This window comes from Aulonocara sp. 'chitande type north' Nkhata Bay, linkage group LG3, assembly GCF_057382095.1.
Source record: "Aulonocara sp. 'chitande type north' Nkhata Bay isolate Kocher_YH1m ecotype deep benthic linkage group LG3, A_spYH_male_GT1.1, whole genome shotgun sequence".
Classification (NCBI taxonomy): domain Eukaryota; kingdom Metazoa; phylum Chordata; class Actinopteri; order Cichliformes; family Cichlidae; genus Aulonocara; species Aulonocara sp. 'chitande type north' Nkhata Bay.
The window spans coordinates 37,350,831-37,368,529 of NC_141346.1; the positions used below are offsets into that span (position 1 = coordinate 37,350,831).

Below are 17,699 nucleotides of genomic sequence, written 5' to 3' on the forward strand. Positions count from 1 at the left end.
GCGTTTGTGCTGCTACGGTTTTTGAGATATTAAACTTTATTTTATAGGTCATTCAAAGGTCACCATCCCCCAAGACTGCTCCAAAACAGACCAAAATGGTCTACTTTTTTAGTGCTACGTTTGTGCTGATTTGTGCAGGTAAAATTAGCATTTGTGCTGCTATGGTTTCTGAGATATTCTGTTATTGTATTACTGCTGAAAAATGTCTTTTTCAAATGACTTTTAGCTTTGTGTGTTCACTTGTTCAATAAAGTTCTGTTTAAAAACTCTTCTTATTGTATTTAATCAAATTTGTAAATTTGTAATGAGTGTAGTCTTTTTTTTTTTACTTCATTCACTTTTTGTTCATAAAACCATGATGCAAATGCTTGAGTGGATTAAAAAAAACTTTATTGAAAACTACATTTGAACATTTTACACTCACATGAACACTTTTTGAAAAACGAACAAGCTAACAGTCTTTTGCATCAAATACACATTTTTTTGGCAGAAAAATGTATTATTTGGCATTACTGTGTCTGACGGATTCTTAGAACAGCGTGTTAAATCTGATTTCTGAACAAGGTAAGCTTACATTTAAAATACTGAGGTTTTAGTTACTGAGTTAATACATGATATAGCTAACTGTCTGGATTAAAGGGATTTTTTTTTCAATGTTAAACATTTTCAAAAACCCAGCAATTGCAAATTTGCAAATCCGAGAAAACTTTTAAAAAAATGTTTCTTGTATGACTTTCAGTGAGAAAATGCATCACTCATTCCATCATGGGTCCATACACTTCCTTTAGGGAATACACTCATTAAGTATAAACTGGTGACCAGATTATCTCAGTGTACTTTCCATTCATGTACACCTCCTTTACTCTTTCACAATTCCTTAACCACATTTTTGTTCTAACTTTACGTCTTTCAATGAATTGTTAAAGAAGACATGGATTTGTTGCTGGGGGTATTTCTGTGCGCACCATTCAGTTTTTTGTCGACCTGTGAGGGAAGGTTCTTGCCTGAACTGTGACCAGTGTTTAATAGTCCAGATGTATGTGGACACACACGGTTGAAGCATTATGGTCATATATTTGGGGCTGAATATAGTTTATTTAACTCCAACACATAAAAACTGATACAAATCAAAATAACACATCACTGCGATCCTGTGTCACATCACTTAACACTTTACAATGGCAAAGACTCAACAACTGTGACAAACAGACATAACTGAGGTCATTTAGGATTACAACTGAGTGACTGAATATAATTAACTCAAATTGTGGATCTCACCAGAAAGAAAATGAATCCTGTAAATCCTTTAAAAACTGGGTGGAAGATCAGACATGTCAGTGAAAGAAAAGCTTATGATAATTTCTATGAAACCAAATCAAACAAAATCACATAGTCAAATGAATAAAAAACAGTTTGTACTCAGATGATCTTTTAAAATACTAAACATGTAAATACTTGACTCAATAATCCTCATAGAAACAAAAACTATATACTGATTTTTTAAAATTTAAGTCATTTGAAACAAAAGTTTAACAAAACTCAAAAGGAATCAATTACATGTCACATATCATATGTATTTAAAAGTTAAAATAAAATAACTAATCAGTGACTACATGCATATTCTCAGTCTTTATTGTACTGCCGCGAATGTCCAACAATTTTTTCACTGACTGTAAGGTTTTGCGGATGAATACAACAAAATAAAACCAGTATCAGTACCAAACAAAGAAGATTTATTCATAACAGACAGGAAAAGCCCCAAGGAAGCCGAGTTAACGATAAAAACAGAGTCAACTCTCGCGGCCCGGTACCAAACGACTCACAGACCAGTATCGGTCCGTGGCCCGGGGGTTGGGCACCGCTGAATTAGAGTTCATGAACTTGATGAAAGTGATCAGCCAGCATTGTGGGTTGTTTTTTAAATTTCATTGTAAGCCACAGTAGTTATGTTTCTGCGTAGTAACAATATCTTAATTTAGAAATTTTTCTTCAGTATCACAAAAACAATTATTGTGATATTTTCTCCTGTAAGGCTCCAGTCAACCGCGCACCATGAATTGGAAAGTTACTAGATGTAAAATGATTCTTTCAAACTTTTTTCTGCCTGTTCTTTGCTGATTTTTTTCCAAGCTTCTGGAATGACAGCAGGTTCTGCTTCATATTCTTGAGCAAAGTTACTGTTGTATTTTGTCATAACATATTTCCAGTAGTCTGATGCCTCAAGGCTCTCGTCTGGTTGAATTTTCCAGTCTTCAAAAATGTCCTTGTAATTCTTATAAGGGTGTGGTTTATATTGTGTTTCAATGCAGCAAAATTTTTTGTGACTTTTCACATTGGAAGAGCATAACTCAGTGACAAGTATACCTGTTGAGAATTTCCTGTATGTACCCAGACCCTGTGGCCTGTGCAGTGAAACAAAGTGCTCAGTATGGGCTTTTCCTCCTGCATCACAGGGAGCTTTGCAGAATGGACACTGTTTGCCACAACCAATCAGCTGCTTGAAAAGCTCATCCTGAGGCTCTACACAGAGATGTTGTAGTTTTATTTCAAAGGTAGATTCTTTAAACTCATTTCTGAGAGCTTTTTCTAAGTCATTCACAGATGCTGTGAGCCAGTCAGCAAACTGTTCCTTGTCAGCATTGTTCAGTATCATGAAAGCACCAAGAGCATCCTGGGAAATGACCAGTTTATCACCAAGTTCTTTACAAATTTCTTCAACAAAAGCCTTGAAGCCATCACTCTTTCTGGTTTTGGCCTTTTCAATGGCAGAATTTATGCTGTCAATACATGACCGTAAATGTCGCTCCTCAAACTCAAAAACTGTCGACTCATTTGAGAAGTGCTTCTTTATCTGTTCAAGTATCCATGACTTTACATACTTCTCATATGAGCGAATGTAGCTCACATAGTTTTGAAAATCATCCTTGGAGAGCAAATCCAGTAAAACTGAATACTGGAAGGACATTCTTGTGCTGAACTGTTCGAGTTTCCTCATTTCATCAATGATATCAGGACCCAGGGAGCGATTAACAAAGTCTTCAACAGCAGGCTTCAAACATCGATTTGTGAATTCTTCTGCCTTCTTCTGACACTGGTCTCGTTCATGAAACACATCTTTGAAATCATCATGAAACCTTTCCTTGTTTTTAATCAGACATCTGTACGGATCATTTTCTTCTATGAAATCTTTGTGCATTTTCTGAAACCTTCTGGCTGCAAATCCACAGATGTGCTGTTTTAGAGAAACTTCAAACTCAGTATTTATCTTGACATCTTGATTGTTTTGGAGAGTCACATCAATCATGTGGAGGATCTCTTGAATGTAAGTGTCATGGTAATTGTTTTTGCTTGTCACTCGTTTATTCACAAAGTCTGTGCAAATGTCTATGATCCTGTCAGCAAGATGTTGTGCAGCCTTTATGTGATCCTGACGGGCAAGTACCTTGTTTGCTGTGTGTTTAAATTTGTTGAACCATCCTTCAGCTGTATATTTGAAAGACTCGTTTCCACAACTTTTCAGACTCTTTTCACTTAATAACTCATTTGCACGCCCCCCCCTGTGTTTCAGATTTTCTCTCAGACAGTAGGACACTCTGTCTGTGACATTCGAGGTTTGTTGTTCAGAGAAAGACAGTTTTTCTAAAGTTTCCTTCCACATCTTCTCAAACTCTTTGTCCAACTCTGCATCTGTCATTTGGACTTTTTTCTTTCGACATTTATCAATTAATGCACGCACTTCTTTTTCAATCGCTTTTCTATGATTGTCTTTAATTTGATCAATTTCTGTCATTCCCTGTCTGATTCCTGCTGCTGCTTCAAGCTGATACATTGCACCAGTTTCTATTTCACGACGAAGGACCTTTGCACTGTTTGAGAATTCCTCTTTGTATCCTTCAACCAGATACACATGACCCTCTGTTTGCTCGAAATATTGTGTCAGATTGTCCAGAATCTTTGTCTCCCATGCAGACAGCACTGTGGAGGCTTCACTTTTCAAAGATCTGAGAAATTCTCTCATGTCAGATGTTTCAGATTTTGCTGCAATGGTACCAAAATTTGAAATTTTTGTTTCTGCATTTCTTACCCAGGTGTACATTTCTTTTCTGAACTCCCACTCCCATTTGTTGAACTCTGTGCAGAGCTTCATGTATGCATCAGCTACGAGGCTGTTTCTGAAGCTGAAGATGAAGTTTTCATGCTTTACTGCATTCCACAGACTTTTCACCCACTTTTTAAACTCCATGACATTATTAGCAGATGACTCACAATTTCCCAGTAGTTGGATGATGTTTTTCTTGAGCTCATATACAGCCTCACTGTATCCTGCATTAACTGGTGCCATTGGTGGGTTTCCATTCCACAGTCCAGGAATGTACCAGTTCCCAGTGTCTGGACTGTACTCCATCACATCAGTGAAGCTCTTGTTCTCCTCTTTCTTTTCCATTTTGGCTGCTGCCTGAGTCATCTCATTCAACTGATCCAGGAGCAGTTTTCTGTCTCGTAAGTTCTTGTCATGGGCTGAAACATCCGACACATTCTGGTGAACAAACTGACATTTAGGCTTTTTGCCCACCTCCTTCATCCTGAGAAAAGCGTGCACAACTATTTGTAGGATGTCTTTCATTTCAATTAAATTCTCCATTGCAATGTTGACTATGGTGACATCACTCAGCCCCACAACAAGTGTAGCAAGCTTATTGTCGTGCTCATAGCTGTTGTCCAGTTGTGCAAGTTCTGGTGACTTTAAGCCCTCAGTGTCAATGATCACCATGAAGTCACATTTTAGGATGTTTTTGAAGTTTTCATTGATTTTGATGAGCAACATAAAGGCACCTCGAGTACATCGACCACTGCTGACTGCAAACTGCACTCCAAACATGGTGTTAAGGAGAGTGGACTTTCCTGTGCTCTGAACTCCAAGAACTGTGACTACTCGTATCTTTCTGTTTGGAGACACCAGGTCACTGAGCTGAGAGAGAACATCACTCACCCATCTGAGAGGGATGTTGGATGCATCTCCATCTACGAGCTCAAGAGGAAATCCATCAAGCAACAACTCTGCACACAGTTTGGGCAGATGCTGCAATTGTTGACGAGATGGGTCTGTTTCTGGGAGAGACTTTAAAGCTTCATAGATCTGACCCATTTCACGGAAGAAGTGTTCAATCCCCAGTGAGCTGTTGGAAATTTGTTTATCAATTTCTTTGATCTCCTCTTTGTTCTCAGAGTTTTCACATTTTTCTTTATATTTCTCTCGGAGTTCAGACAGTTTTATACGAGACACATTATCGAGGTTCATTCTCATCCATTTTAGGAAATAAAACCTCTCTGTTCCTGTGCTTGAAATCCCTTTGATGAAGTTTGTCATAGCTGTTGACATCTCATAAGAGTTCTGCTTTTTCCGCAGTTCTTCTTTCTGTTTCTGAAGATCACTTTTGTAATCTTCTACATTTTTAGACCCAACATGTCGAAGTCGAAACTCTTCCTTCTCTAAGCATGTCAGTGTTTTCCATATTTGTCCTTGTCGGGGAAGCTGATCTTCTTTGTATTTATGGATGTCTTGAATTCCTGCAGTGATGGTTTTTGCATTTTTCTTTGCAGTCTGGCACTCTGGTGCATCTTCATCAACCAGGATTCCCAGTTCATGGGCAACATCCACCATCTTCTCTATTTTCATCTTCAGCTCTGATTTCTCAACCACATTTCTGACAGTTTTCCTCAAATCTTTTACAAAGTCTGCATCATTTTTCTCCTTAGTCTTAATAATGATGTTGTTTTCAGTTAGATCCAACTCAGTTGCTACTTTTTCCAAAGCATCTAAATTGAAGCTTTCTCTCTCATAGTTTCCCACCAAGAAGATCTGTGCTTTTTTGTTCTGGCTTTTAAGCAGATTGATCACAGACTCAGACTCAGAATCCAAATGGTCAAAGAAGACAAAAACTGCTGCAGATGTCTGACACAAAAAGGAGCATTGTGTTTCAAATGAAGCAATGTCCCCACGAAGGTTAGCTACAGCCACTGGCTGACTGAAAATGTCAATGTTTGTGTTTCCACCAGGAAGATACCAAGTAATTTCAGTCAGTCCGTTGGAAATTCTTCTTGGACTGTCACCACACTCCATGTTGTGGTGAACAAAGGTGTCGTGGTACTGCTGAGAATTGCTCAGAAGCTCATTAAGAAACTTTGACTTGGACAAAGAGCACTCACCCAGTCTGACAAAAGAGACCATTGGAAGTTCAGAGAGAACGATTCTTTCTTCAATGAAGCCCTTTGACTGTGAAAGAGACTGAGGTCTGTACTTTTTAACAATGTCTCTCATGGCCCACAGCATGAGTGTGCACTGTCCTGTGTCACAATTAGGAAGCAGCAGAGGGACAGAGAACTGACACATGGACATTTTTAGTGCCATTTCCTGCTGTAGAAAACCATCAGAACACAGAAAGAGAGCAGTGATTATGTCGAGGGGGTTCACCATGCTGTCTTTTTTTTTACTCCTGACCCGGTTTTTAAGATTGAATTTTTTAGTTCCTGATTTATCATCACTGTTTGATTCAGGCACTGAGGTACATTTCACATTCCTAGCAGTGACATTAAACATCATTACTTTTTTTAGAAAATACCATGGAAGGTCTGATTTACAGTTGACAGGTATATCAGTGATGGTCCTCATGTCGATCTCAAGTATTCTTTTTAGTGATAGCTTCCCCCTGTAATACTGCTTCAAGCCCAGTTCTTCCAATAAGCTCTCCAGGTGTTTCACTGTTGATATGAGAATTAAAAATTATTGCTTTCTGTTGTATCCTGTTTTTATTTACATTTTAACCAGTATACCAACTTTTTGTAATTGGTGTTAACATTTACTTGTGTAATCAAGTAACAGACTGACCTTTGTTTTCATCCTTCATGTCTTCAGGAGCCTGGCTGGACTTTTCTTCATCCGTTTTCAGGCTGTCGGGCTCTGAGCTCTTCATGTCTGTCGACTCTTGCTCAGTTTCTTCCTCAATGCATGTAATCACGGTGTAGTTCTCACTTTCACCAGCAGGAGTGTCCACATGCTGAGACACTAACTCACTGCTGATATTAATCACTGTTGTCTTCATATGACAACAAGAAGCTGTTGGGATAATAATAGTAATACTGATAATATTAAGAATGGATTCATTTACAGACCTCACATCATATCAGGTCTTTCTGCTGTATCAATAAAAAGCATTGAGCTGACTTTTACCTCCTGCAACAATCTGCTGACAGTCATCCTTGCAGGTAGAACATGGTGCTGATGGAGAGTCATTTACTTCCTCACAGTATAGCTCAACAACTAAATCTTCATCATTCTTTTCCTTTTTTACAAATGATGATAAAGAGAGAAAAAATACACATGTAAACACATTTTTTTGCAAACACAATGTCTCCAAAGAACAATATTTCTGTTTCATATATTTTACCGTCATTGTTGATAAAGAATTTGTCATCCAACATTTGTTCCAGGTTATTCAGTCGGTTTCTCCCTGAAAGTAATGAGTGGAAAATATATAACTATTTATGCCCCAAAGACAGTTTAATATTTCACATTTTGAAAAAGACTACAAACTCTCTGCCTCTCCCCTTCATCTCACAAACAATTTGAGCACTTTCAAAAAATTAAGCAATAGAAAGCAAATAAACAAAGCACTGTGCATGATTTTCATACTTTGCAGCCCTGTGACCTAAAACATGTGGGTCCATGCAAGTGTCAATACAATAACAAACACCATGTTTTAACATTATCCATAAGTGCACATGGCACCAGGACAAACTGGGTCACGGGTCAGTAATCAAATTTGTAATTATGTCATTGGCTCTGTTGCCATATGTTCTGCACGCTTGGTTGAAGAGAGTAGCTGAGCTGTCAGCTGATCACCATCTGGTGGTGAGTAGGATCAGGTGGTGGGGAAGCTACTGGACCGACCAGCACCTCCAGCAGAACTTTTGATGGAGGCTGGGGACAAGCAAAATGTGGCTCAGCCAGTAGCTGAAACAAAAACTCAACAATTTTCTGTTGTACTACTGCTGTAAATCAGCGGTCCCCAACCTTTTTTGCGCCACGGACCGGTTTATGCCCGACAATGTTTTCACGGACCGGCCTTTAAGGTGTCGCGGATAAATACAACAAAATAAAACTAGTACCGGTACCGGAAAGAAGAAGATTAATTCATAACACACGTGAAAAGACCCAGGAAAACCGAGTTAACGATAAAAACGATAACAAAATAACGCTGAAAACCGATAAAAACCCTGAAAACCATACATTTCACACCTGAGCCTCAACTCTCGCGGCCCGGTACCAAACGACTCACGGACCGGTACCGGTCCGAGGCCCGGGGGTTGGGGACCGCTGATGTAAATCACTACCTTTCAGTTCTTCAGGCAGTGTAGTGCAGCAGGCTGTCTGACCACTCCTCTACTACTTTTAGATGAACACTTTCGTTTTCACTCAGGATCATGTAACCTTATTTAAAGGTGTTTAGTAACTCAATTCCTTTTAATCTGTAAGGCAGTGTAGTTCACCTTTGGTGCTGTACAAACTGTTAGATGACCACTTTCAATTTTACTCAGGTTTCTGTGATTTGTTGTACAGCTTTTACAGTAATTTGCCTCAGATTACTTAGTGTACAAATGTTTTCTGAGGATTAAAGACATTTCAACACAGGGCAGAAGAAACTGTCATGGTCTGACAGGTATGGTTACAACAATAGTACAACAAATAAAACCAGCACCGTTACCAAAACAAAAAAAGATTTATTCGTAACACACAGGAAAAGACCCAGGGAAACCGAATTAACGATAAAAACAATAAAAAAAATAACAATAAAAACTGATAAAGACCTTGAAAACCATAAATTTCACCCGAGCCTCAACTCTCGCACCCCAGTGCCAAACAACTACCGGACTGTGCTGATCCATCAGATAACTCTATATTGTTTTTATCTGTGAAAGCTTTAAGGTTCAATGACAACGCATATATCAGACTGTACAGACAGAGAGAATGAAAAAAACAAGTATTAAACAACCTACCGTTACAGAAGAGATCTGCCCGTCTAACTTTTTCTGCTTCTGTACTATTGGCAGTAAGATTCTTCAGATAGTGTAGTGCAGCGGGGATTGGTAACACCCCTTTTATACTGTTAGATGAACACTTTCATTTTCACTCAGGATCATGTGATTTCTTGTAAAGGAGTTTAATGCCTGACTTATGTGGAGCAGGGAAATTATTTTGCTGCTATTGTTAAATAATTGTCATTATTACCATTGCATTAATAATATAATCTGGAGTTTATATTGCATTCAGGGGTTGAACAGTGTGTGTCTTTCAGAAAGACTGAGTTGCAGGCTGACAGGAAGTTGTATGCAGAAGTGGAAGTTATTTTGAGCCGCAGGCTAAGACGAGGCTTTAACAATGTAACAGATAGCTTTAAGAAGGCCTTAAGCAGTTATGACTATTTCATACACAATGCATATCTGTGCTTATTAAAGAGTTGGAGCTCGGTCAATTGATTGGGGGTCGGAAGCTTTGTTCGGCGCGATGTTCGGACAATCTATTGTGCGGGTGACTTGGAGCCATAGAAGGAATCGCAATACATGCTTACAAAACACTTATATCAGGTCATTTTATATTAAGGTTTAAGTAGAGGTTCTTGATTAAAACATTTATTTAGTAGAAGACATACACATAGTCTCAGTGAGCCTCTGGTCTGGTAAAAGGTCAGAAGTGCAACAGGTGAATTGAGAAAGAGCATTTGAGGACGAGACACAGACAGTAGGTGAAGAGGTGACACAAAGAGCATGTGAGGTCAACACATACACACACATTAGTTAAATTTATTTAGAGGAACCGTCCTTGTTGTCTCGGCAAGAAAGAGGAACAATTCATTTTAAGATAAGAACGGAAAGTACCAAGCCATGAAAATAGAAGATGATTTTCTAGGTGAAAAGTCATTCTGGTGTTGATCTGATCTATGTATAAAATGTACCGGTGACGCATGAAGGGGCGTCAGTAAACAAACCCTGATGCTATAAAATATCTGTTCATGCTTTGATTAAGTCGAGGACTACTGGCTGTCTGCGTACAGAGTGTCTTCCCACACGTGTGTTCATTAAAATCATCGTTTGACTTCACCCGGCCGGATCGGTGTGGTTATTCTTCGATCACCTCTTGTACCCTTCCTCAATTTGAACCTTAACACTTACTTTCACTTTCATTCTGTAAGGTAGTGTACCACAGAGGGGATTCTGACTGCCTCTTCAGTCAAGCGTAAACATGATTACAATTACAATTACAATAACTTCATGTTACACACAAACAGGCAAACAAAAATAATGCTACCCAACTGCGTAATTCAAAGGTTAAATTTAAATAATGTGCAAAAAGTAAGAGAACGATTGTTTTTCTGTGTGGGCTAACCAGCTTTCTTTTTGGGGTAGGATTAAGGGTTTTGTCAGTTTCTCAGTTTGGGTTTTGAGTTCTTATGTTATCTCTTGAGAAAATATTTAGAGTTGTAGGATTATTATTTGTTTGCCTTGAGTTTAGTTTGAGTTTTTTTCAATCTTGGTCTGTTTTCTTTCCTTCTATGTCACGTCAGACATGTTTCTCATGATTTGATTTCATGTTTTCTGTTTCATACCTTTTTTCATGTTCCTGCTAGACGTCATGTTCAATGCAATTCAATTCAATTTTATTTATATAGCACCAAATCACAGCAGCAGTCACCTCAAGGCGCTTTATATTGTACAGTAGATACAGAGAAAAGTCCAACAATCATATGACCCCCTATGAGCAGGCACTTTGGCGACAGTGGGAAGGAAAAACTCCCTTTTAACAGGAAGAAACCTCCGGCAGAACCAGGCTCAGGGAGGGGCGGGGCCATCTGCTGCGACCGGTGGGGTGAGAGAAGGAAGACAGGTGAGTGAGAAAGGTAAATGGTAAATGGCCTGTATTTATATAGCGCTTTTACTAGTCCCTAAGGACCCCAAAGTGCTTTACATATCCAGTCATCCACCCATTCACACACTGGTGATGGCAAGCTACATTGTAGCCACAGCCACCCTGGGGCGCACTGACAGAGGCGAGGCTGCCGGACACTGGCGCCACCGGGCCCTCTGACCACCACCAGTAGGCAACGGATGAAGTGTCTTGCCCAAGGACACTACGACTGAGACAGTCCAAGCCGGGGCTCGAACCGGCAACCTTCCGATTACAAGGCGAACTCCTAACTCTTGAGCCACAATTAGTGATGGTGAGATGAACCCTCATGATGAACTGAAGCTTCCCATCCAACTGGTCGACTCATGGTTCGAAGCATTGTGATGATTCATTTGCTCTACTGCGCCATCAAGTGGACAATTCAAGTGAAACGGGCTCAATGATTATAATGATGTGATGTGTAAACCGCTAAACTGAATAAATAAATTGTTTTTCATGGTTATTTATCCCGAATATTGTCTCAGTATGTCTGATACAAAAGAGAAAGTGGAAACTATCAGTACACAGTTTTTGGGATGATTGTGTAACTGTGTAATCATGCTTATGTACATCTCAATAATGACACAAACTAGTGTGTGGCACTTCAAGTTGAATGAATAAAGGAATTACTATTGTTCATGACACCAATAACTGAACTCTAAATATTAGTTATATTTAATATTATACTAATTTTATATTATATTAATTTAATTAATGTTTGTGTATAATAAATTGGCAGCTTAACACAGGAATGTACATGGAAACAAAAAGGGAGGGAGTTGTGATGTGAATGTGCTTGTGACTTTATAACAGTGCTCATGACACTAGGGAAAAGTTTTCATTTGTTTTTATTCAAAAATAGCAGCTTTTCCACAGTGCTGGGCTTAAGACGGTTCCTCTTTTTTGAGAGGATTTCTCCTGCTTTTGAAAATATCCTCTCACAGGGCACAGATGAAGCAGGGGTTGCAAGAAAAACCACAGCAAGTTTATACAAGTTTGGATAAAGAAATTTGTGTCCAGTACTCCAGTAGCTATGTAGCACGTACGTAATCCAATTCCACAACACGATGTGATGGGGGAATCAGCTGTGTTTTGCTGCCCATTTTATTTCGAATCTGGCGCGAACCGGTGAACCAGTTCCCGAATCAGTCACGTGGTACGGACTGCCCGCGAGGCCTCGAACGTCACTGCATACGTAATCAACGCAAGCCTCGATACGTGCTTCAGAAAAACGCCCCCGCGATTACCCGACGCGCGATTCGAAGCTTCGACACACAGGACACATCACTAGCCACAATCGCCCCCAGGTGACTGGAAAGGAAAAACTCAATGCATCATGAGAATCCCTGGCAGCCTGCGTCTATTGCAGCATAACTAAGGGAGGATTCAAGGTCACCTGGTCCAGCCCTAACTATATGCTTTAGCAAAAAGGAAAGTTTTTGTGAGGAGAAAATTGTTAGAAGGCAAAGAAACTCAGACTCAGATATCTTTTTTACATGACATATACATGGGCGATCCCCCGTCACGGTCCGATCTGTTCTGCACCAACGTGTGCACAACAGATGTGACACAGAGGAAAACCGCCCAGGGCTCTCAGCACATTCTTTATTTATACATCAAGTAAGTTTCAACAGCAGTAGGAGTGGCATGTATGGAACTGATAATATTTCCTTAAAAGGAGAGACCTTTAGCTTGTCTGTTGAAACAGGAGATAGCATGGTATGTCACAGCATTTTTTCTGCACATGGTCTCACTCCCTTTTCCTGTGGTGGTTCCAATTCACAAGCTCTTCTTCCTTTAAATGAAGCTACAAATAAACATAACATAAAACTAAAAAATCTTTCATCATTCCCTCCTGTTTGTAGCTGAAATTAAAAAGATACATCAATGTGTTTCAGACACAGACCCTACATTGTGAGTGCTTTCGGTCTGGTCGTCATAAAATGTGTATCATTCAAACATAATCATTCATCACATTAGTTTCATTAGCTTCTCCTTCTTCCTCGTCTGGCACAGTGACATATGCAACAAGAGACTGGGATATCATTCTTGATACCATTCCTCTTACACAGGGGATAATGCATGTAGTAAAGATACAAAACATGATAAGTATTAGGCCAATAAACATCAAAACCTAAAACATCAATGTTCTCCATGAGCCGCTCATAAGCCAATCCCACCAATTACTTTGTGAATTTTCCCAATCGGTTACCTGTGCCTGTTGAACTTTTCTAAGTAATTGTAGAGCATTTGTCATATTATCAGAATGCACATTGTCTGGAATATATGTACAACAAGTTGTATTGAACAAAACACACAGTCCACCCTTTTCTGCCAAGATCATGTCCAGAGCAACTCAGTGTTGCATAACAGTCATTCTTATGGCATCAATTTCCTGATTTTGCTCTTTGTTGATGCTGGTCGATGCATTTAAAAACAGCCCAAAACGATAGTCCAATAGTCAGGGAGTCGCTGTGGTTTAGGACAATTCCTGAATATTGATAACCTGGACTGGCAAAGCTTGCTGCGCATGTCACTTGAGTCATGTTCATAGGTCTGCCATATAATGTAGCATGTTGTGTTGTAGCAGGCATGTGTGAGCATATATAACAATCTTTGCCTTCTGTGCGATTATATATGTATCTATACCAGGCGTTGTTCATCCAGGGATGGATGTGGTCCTGTGTCACTTCAGCCAGGTGTGAGTTGTCATGTGTCCATGCCCTTCTATGCAAGTTGGCTTCTTGATCCTTTAAGTGCATCAGGGTCCATGCTGTAAGCAGCAGGGCCAAGGTGGTAAGCAGAATAATCTTCATGATAACCAGACACACCGATTTGCTCTGGTGAGTAGACTACAGGCGAGAAGTAGAAGGCGGGATATACCCAATCAGCCCTCCCTTCACCTGTAGATCACCAAAGGGTCGGGGTGGTGGTGTCTCTGCTTCGCCGGGTCCAGCCTCGGCCTCTGCTTCAGCTTTGCCTGGGCCGGCCTCAGCTTTGCCTGGTCCGGCTTCTGCCTCTGCTTCAGCTTTGCCTGGTCCGGCTTCTGCCTCTGCTTCAGCTTCGCCTGGGTCCGGCTTCTGCCTCTGCTTCAGCTTCGCCTGGGTCCGGCTTCTGCCTCTGCTTCAGCTGCGCCTGGTCCAGCCTCAGCTTCTGCTTCACCTGGTTCAGCTTCAGCTTCTGCTTCGCCTGGTTCTGCGGCTGCCACGTCGTCGCGCCAGCCACGTCTGGACGTCATCGCTGGCGTGGCCGCCCACCGGACCTGCACAGCAGCCACCGCCGTCTTCCTCGCGGCCGCCCACCAGAACTGCCTCATCTCGACCACCGCCGTCCTCGCGGTCGCCCACCAGACCGGCTCAGTGGCCGCCGCCGCCTTCCTCGCGGCTGCCCACCTGAACTGTCTCGTCTCGGTCACGGGCCGCGTGGACACCCACCTGAACTGTCTCGTCTCGGCCACGGGCCGCGTGGACGCCCAACTGAACTGTCTCGTCTCGGCCACGGGCCACGTGGACGCCCACCTGAGCTGTCTCGGTGTGGACTCCGTCCCTCCGTTCTGGGCCCCCTCCGCCCGTCCTGTTCTGGTCTTTTTTCTCTTTTGGCCGTCGGGTGCCGGCCGTTGAAGGGGGGGGTATTGTCAGGGTTCCTGGGTCGGTGACCCAGTGTTTTCAGTTTTGTTCATGTTCAGTTTATTTTGCCACTTCCATGTTCTCACTTCCTGCTTTTCCTGTGTCAGCTCGTCTCGTGTCATTAGCCAGATTATGTTCAGCTGTGTACTCACCGGTCTCTCATTATCATCCTCATCAGTCTGTGTATTTAAGCCCTCTGTTTCTACTCATTCACTGTCATGTCATTGATGTTGATGTTCATGTGATGTCCTTCCCGTGTGTTCCCTCAGTTCAGTCAGCCATTCAGTTGTCCAGCCAGTCAGTGTCCGTTCACCCTCTGTTCATCCACTCCTTATAATAAATCCTCACCAGTCTTCACCTTCCTGCGAGTCCTGCGTTTGGGTTCCTCCTTCTCTCATCCACGACACTAATCCTGACACTGAGCACACACACCAGCCTTCAATATGTGGTAAATTGTACTGTAAACATGTAGGGCAATTCTTTCAACTTGAACTTTGCTCCATAGATCAGTCGAACTCGCGCTGGCTGTAGCTTCAAACCATTAATTAACTTGACCTAGCTTATATGTGTATAACATGATTACAGTTGCACCTGCAATGAAAGATTATTATGTGCTTATGCTAACACCTGAAATACAGACTTTAATATAACATCAACAGTTTCAATAAATGTGTCACAAAAATGATAATAATAATAAATCATAAGTGATGCCACAGTAATAATAGTGATTATGAATAGTAACACTATTTCATCCCGACACTAACTAAGACAGAATTCAGTCTCTTCTGATTTCCAAAGTAGTGGCACGCCTGAATAAAGTACTTGATTCTATTTGCATGAAAATATGTTGCTGGAAAAAGTCACCATAGCAAATGTTGTTTTAACCCCAGAGTTTAACAGCGACTTTGTTCTGGTTCTGGCTGGTAAACTTGGTGAACCTTATATTTAAAGCCTCCGATCTTACTGAAGGCTGAAGAATATGAGCCCATAATGAGTTTGTTATCTGTGCCCTTTCTACCTCTGTTTCTGCATTTAGTGGCTCTCGAAGTTTCACTTGGGTGTAGGGCCAAACAATTGAATTTGTTCTTTTATGGAATCAGTACAATGCCACCTTGAGACGAAACCGAAAAAAATATTGTAACTGAAATAAATGTACTGAAAAATCTTGTATTGAAACCGAAAACAAAAAAATTACAGTTTCAATTAATTGTTTTTCACTATAAATTTTTTTTTCGGTTTCAATACAAGATTTTTCAGTACATTTATTTCAGTTACAATATTTTTTTTCGGTTTCAATATTTTTTTCAGTTTCGTTTCAAGGTGGCATCGTTCTGATTCCATATTCTTTGAGCTTCATAAAATGCAGGTGAAACACATCTGACAAGCATATAGAAGTCTGACATCCAATAGCCACCAGATTTCTCGTTGGCCCTGCCAAATAGACCATGCAAACTAATATGTCGCCGTTTTCATTTATCCTCACATTAATGTGTGCACATTCAATTCAATTCAATTTTATTTATATAGCGCCAAATCACAACAAAAGTCGCCTCAAGGCGCTTCATAGATACAGAGAAAAACCCAACAATCATATGACCCCCTATGAGCAAGCACTTTGGCGACAGTGGGAAGGAAAAACTCCCTTTTAACAGGAAGAAACCTCCGGCAGAACCAGGCTCAGGGAGGGGCGGGGCCATCTGCTGCGACCGGTTGGGGTGAGAGAAGGAAGACAGGATAAAAGACATGCTGTGGAAGAGAGACAGATGTTAATAACAGATATGATTCAATGCAGAGAGGTCTATTAATACACAGTGAGTGAGAAAGGTGACTGGAAAGGAAAAACTCAATGCATCATGGGAATCCCCCGGCAGCCTACATCTATTGCAGCATAACTAAGGGAGGATTCAGGGTCACTTCCAGCCCTAACTATATGCTTTAGCAAAAAGGAAAGTTTTAAGCCTAATCTTAAAAGTAGAGATAGTGTCTGTCTCCCGAATCCAAACTGGAAGCTGGTTCCACAGAAGAGGGGCCTGAAAACTGAAGGCTCTCCCTCCCATTCTACTTTTAAATACTCTGGGAACAACAAGTAGGCCTGCAGAGCGAGAGCGAAGTGCTCTAATAGGGTGATATGGTACTACAAGGTCATTAAGATAAGATGGGGCCTGATTATTTAAGACCTTGTATGTGAGGAGCAGGATTTTGAATTCAATTCTGGATTTAACAGGAAGCCAATGAAGGGAAGCCAAAACAGGAGAAATATGCTCTCTCTTTCTAGTCCCTGTCAGCACTCTTGCTGCAGCATTTTGGATTAGCTGAAGGCTTTTCAGCGAGTTTTTTGGACATCCTGATAATAATGAATTACAGTAGTCCAGCCTGGAAGTAATAAATGCATGAACTAGTTTTTCAGCGTCACTCTGAGACAGGATATTTCTAATTTTAGAGATGTTGCGCAAATGGAAGAAAGCAGTCTTACATATTTGTTTAATATGAGCGTTGAAGGACATGTCCTGGTCGAAAATGACTCCAAGGTTCCTCACAGCGTTACTGGAGGCCAAGGTATCTGTCTAATGACAGATTAAATACCATGTTGAGGCTGTCATTTTTAGCATCTACATGGATGTTAAAATCACCCACAATAATTATTTTATCTGAGCTCAGAACTAAATTAGATATAAAGTCTGAGAAATCAGACAGAAACTCTGTGTAAGGCCCAGGTGGACGATAGATGATAACAAGTAAGACTGGTTTCTGAGTTTCACAGCTGGGGTGGACAATGTTAAGCATCAGGCTTTCAAATGAATTAAAAGTCAGTCTTGGTCTTTCATTAATTAATAGGCTGGTGTGAAAAATTGCTGCCACACCGCCCCCTTGGCCTGTGCTTCGAGATTTCTGGTAGTTAGAATGACTCGGGGGTGTTGATTCATTTAAACTAACATAATCATCCTGCTGCAACCAGGTTTCTGTAAGGCAGAGTAAATCAATTTGTTGATCAATTATTAAGTCATGTACTAACAGAGACCTAATATTTAATAATCCACATTTCACTGTTTTACTCTTTGGTTCAGATGTGGATA

General features: G+C 40.7%; 1 protein-coding gene across 1 annotated transcript; it reads right to left on the reverse strand.

Annotated features, from left to right (window-relative positions):
• Window positions 1-1,613: 1,613 nt before the first annotated feature.
• Window positions 1,614-9,119, reverse strand: LOC147335459 (interferon-induced very large GTPase 1-like). Its single transcript, XM_086279222.1, has 5 exons — window positions 9,055-9,119; window positions 7,446-7,508; window positions 7,229-7,340; window positions 6,887-7,114; window positions 1,614-6,759 (listed from the first exon to the last, which is right to left on the reverse strand). The coding sequence occupies exons 2-5, from the start codon at window positions 7,470-7,472 to the stop codon at window positions 2,069-2,071; spliced, it is 5,058 nt and encodes a 1,685-aa protein (XP_086135348.1). The 5' UTR covers window positions 7,473-7,508; window positions 9,055-9,119; the 3' UTR covers window positions 1,614-2,068.
• Between the last annotated feature and the right edge of the window lie 8,580 nt (window positions 9,120-17,699).

What these genes read in the sequence shown, in the direction of transcription:
- LOC147335459 (XM_086279222.1), bottom strand. Translation starts at nt 7,472, where the DNA reads ATGACAAATTCTTTATCAACAATGACG. An exon ending in ATTCTTTATCAACAATGACG is followed by an intron (nt 7,341 to 7,445) that starts GTAAAATATATG and finishes TTTGTAAAAAAG; the next exon opens with GAAAAGAATGATGAAGATTT. An exon ending in CATGAAGGATGAAAACAAAG is followed by an intron (nt 6,760 to 6,886) that starts GTCAGTCTGTTA and finishes TCATATCAACAG; the next exon opens with TGAAACACCTGGAGAGCTTA.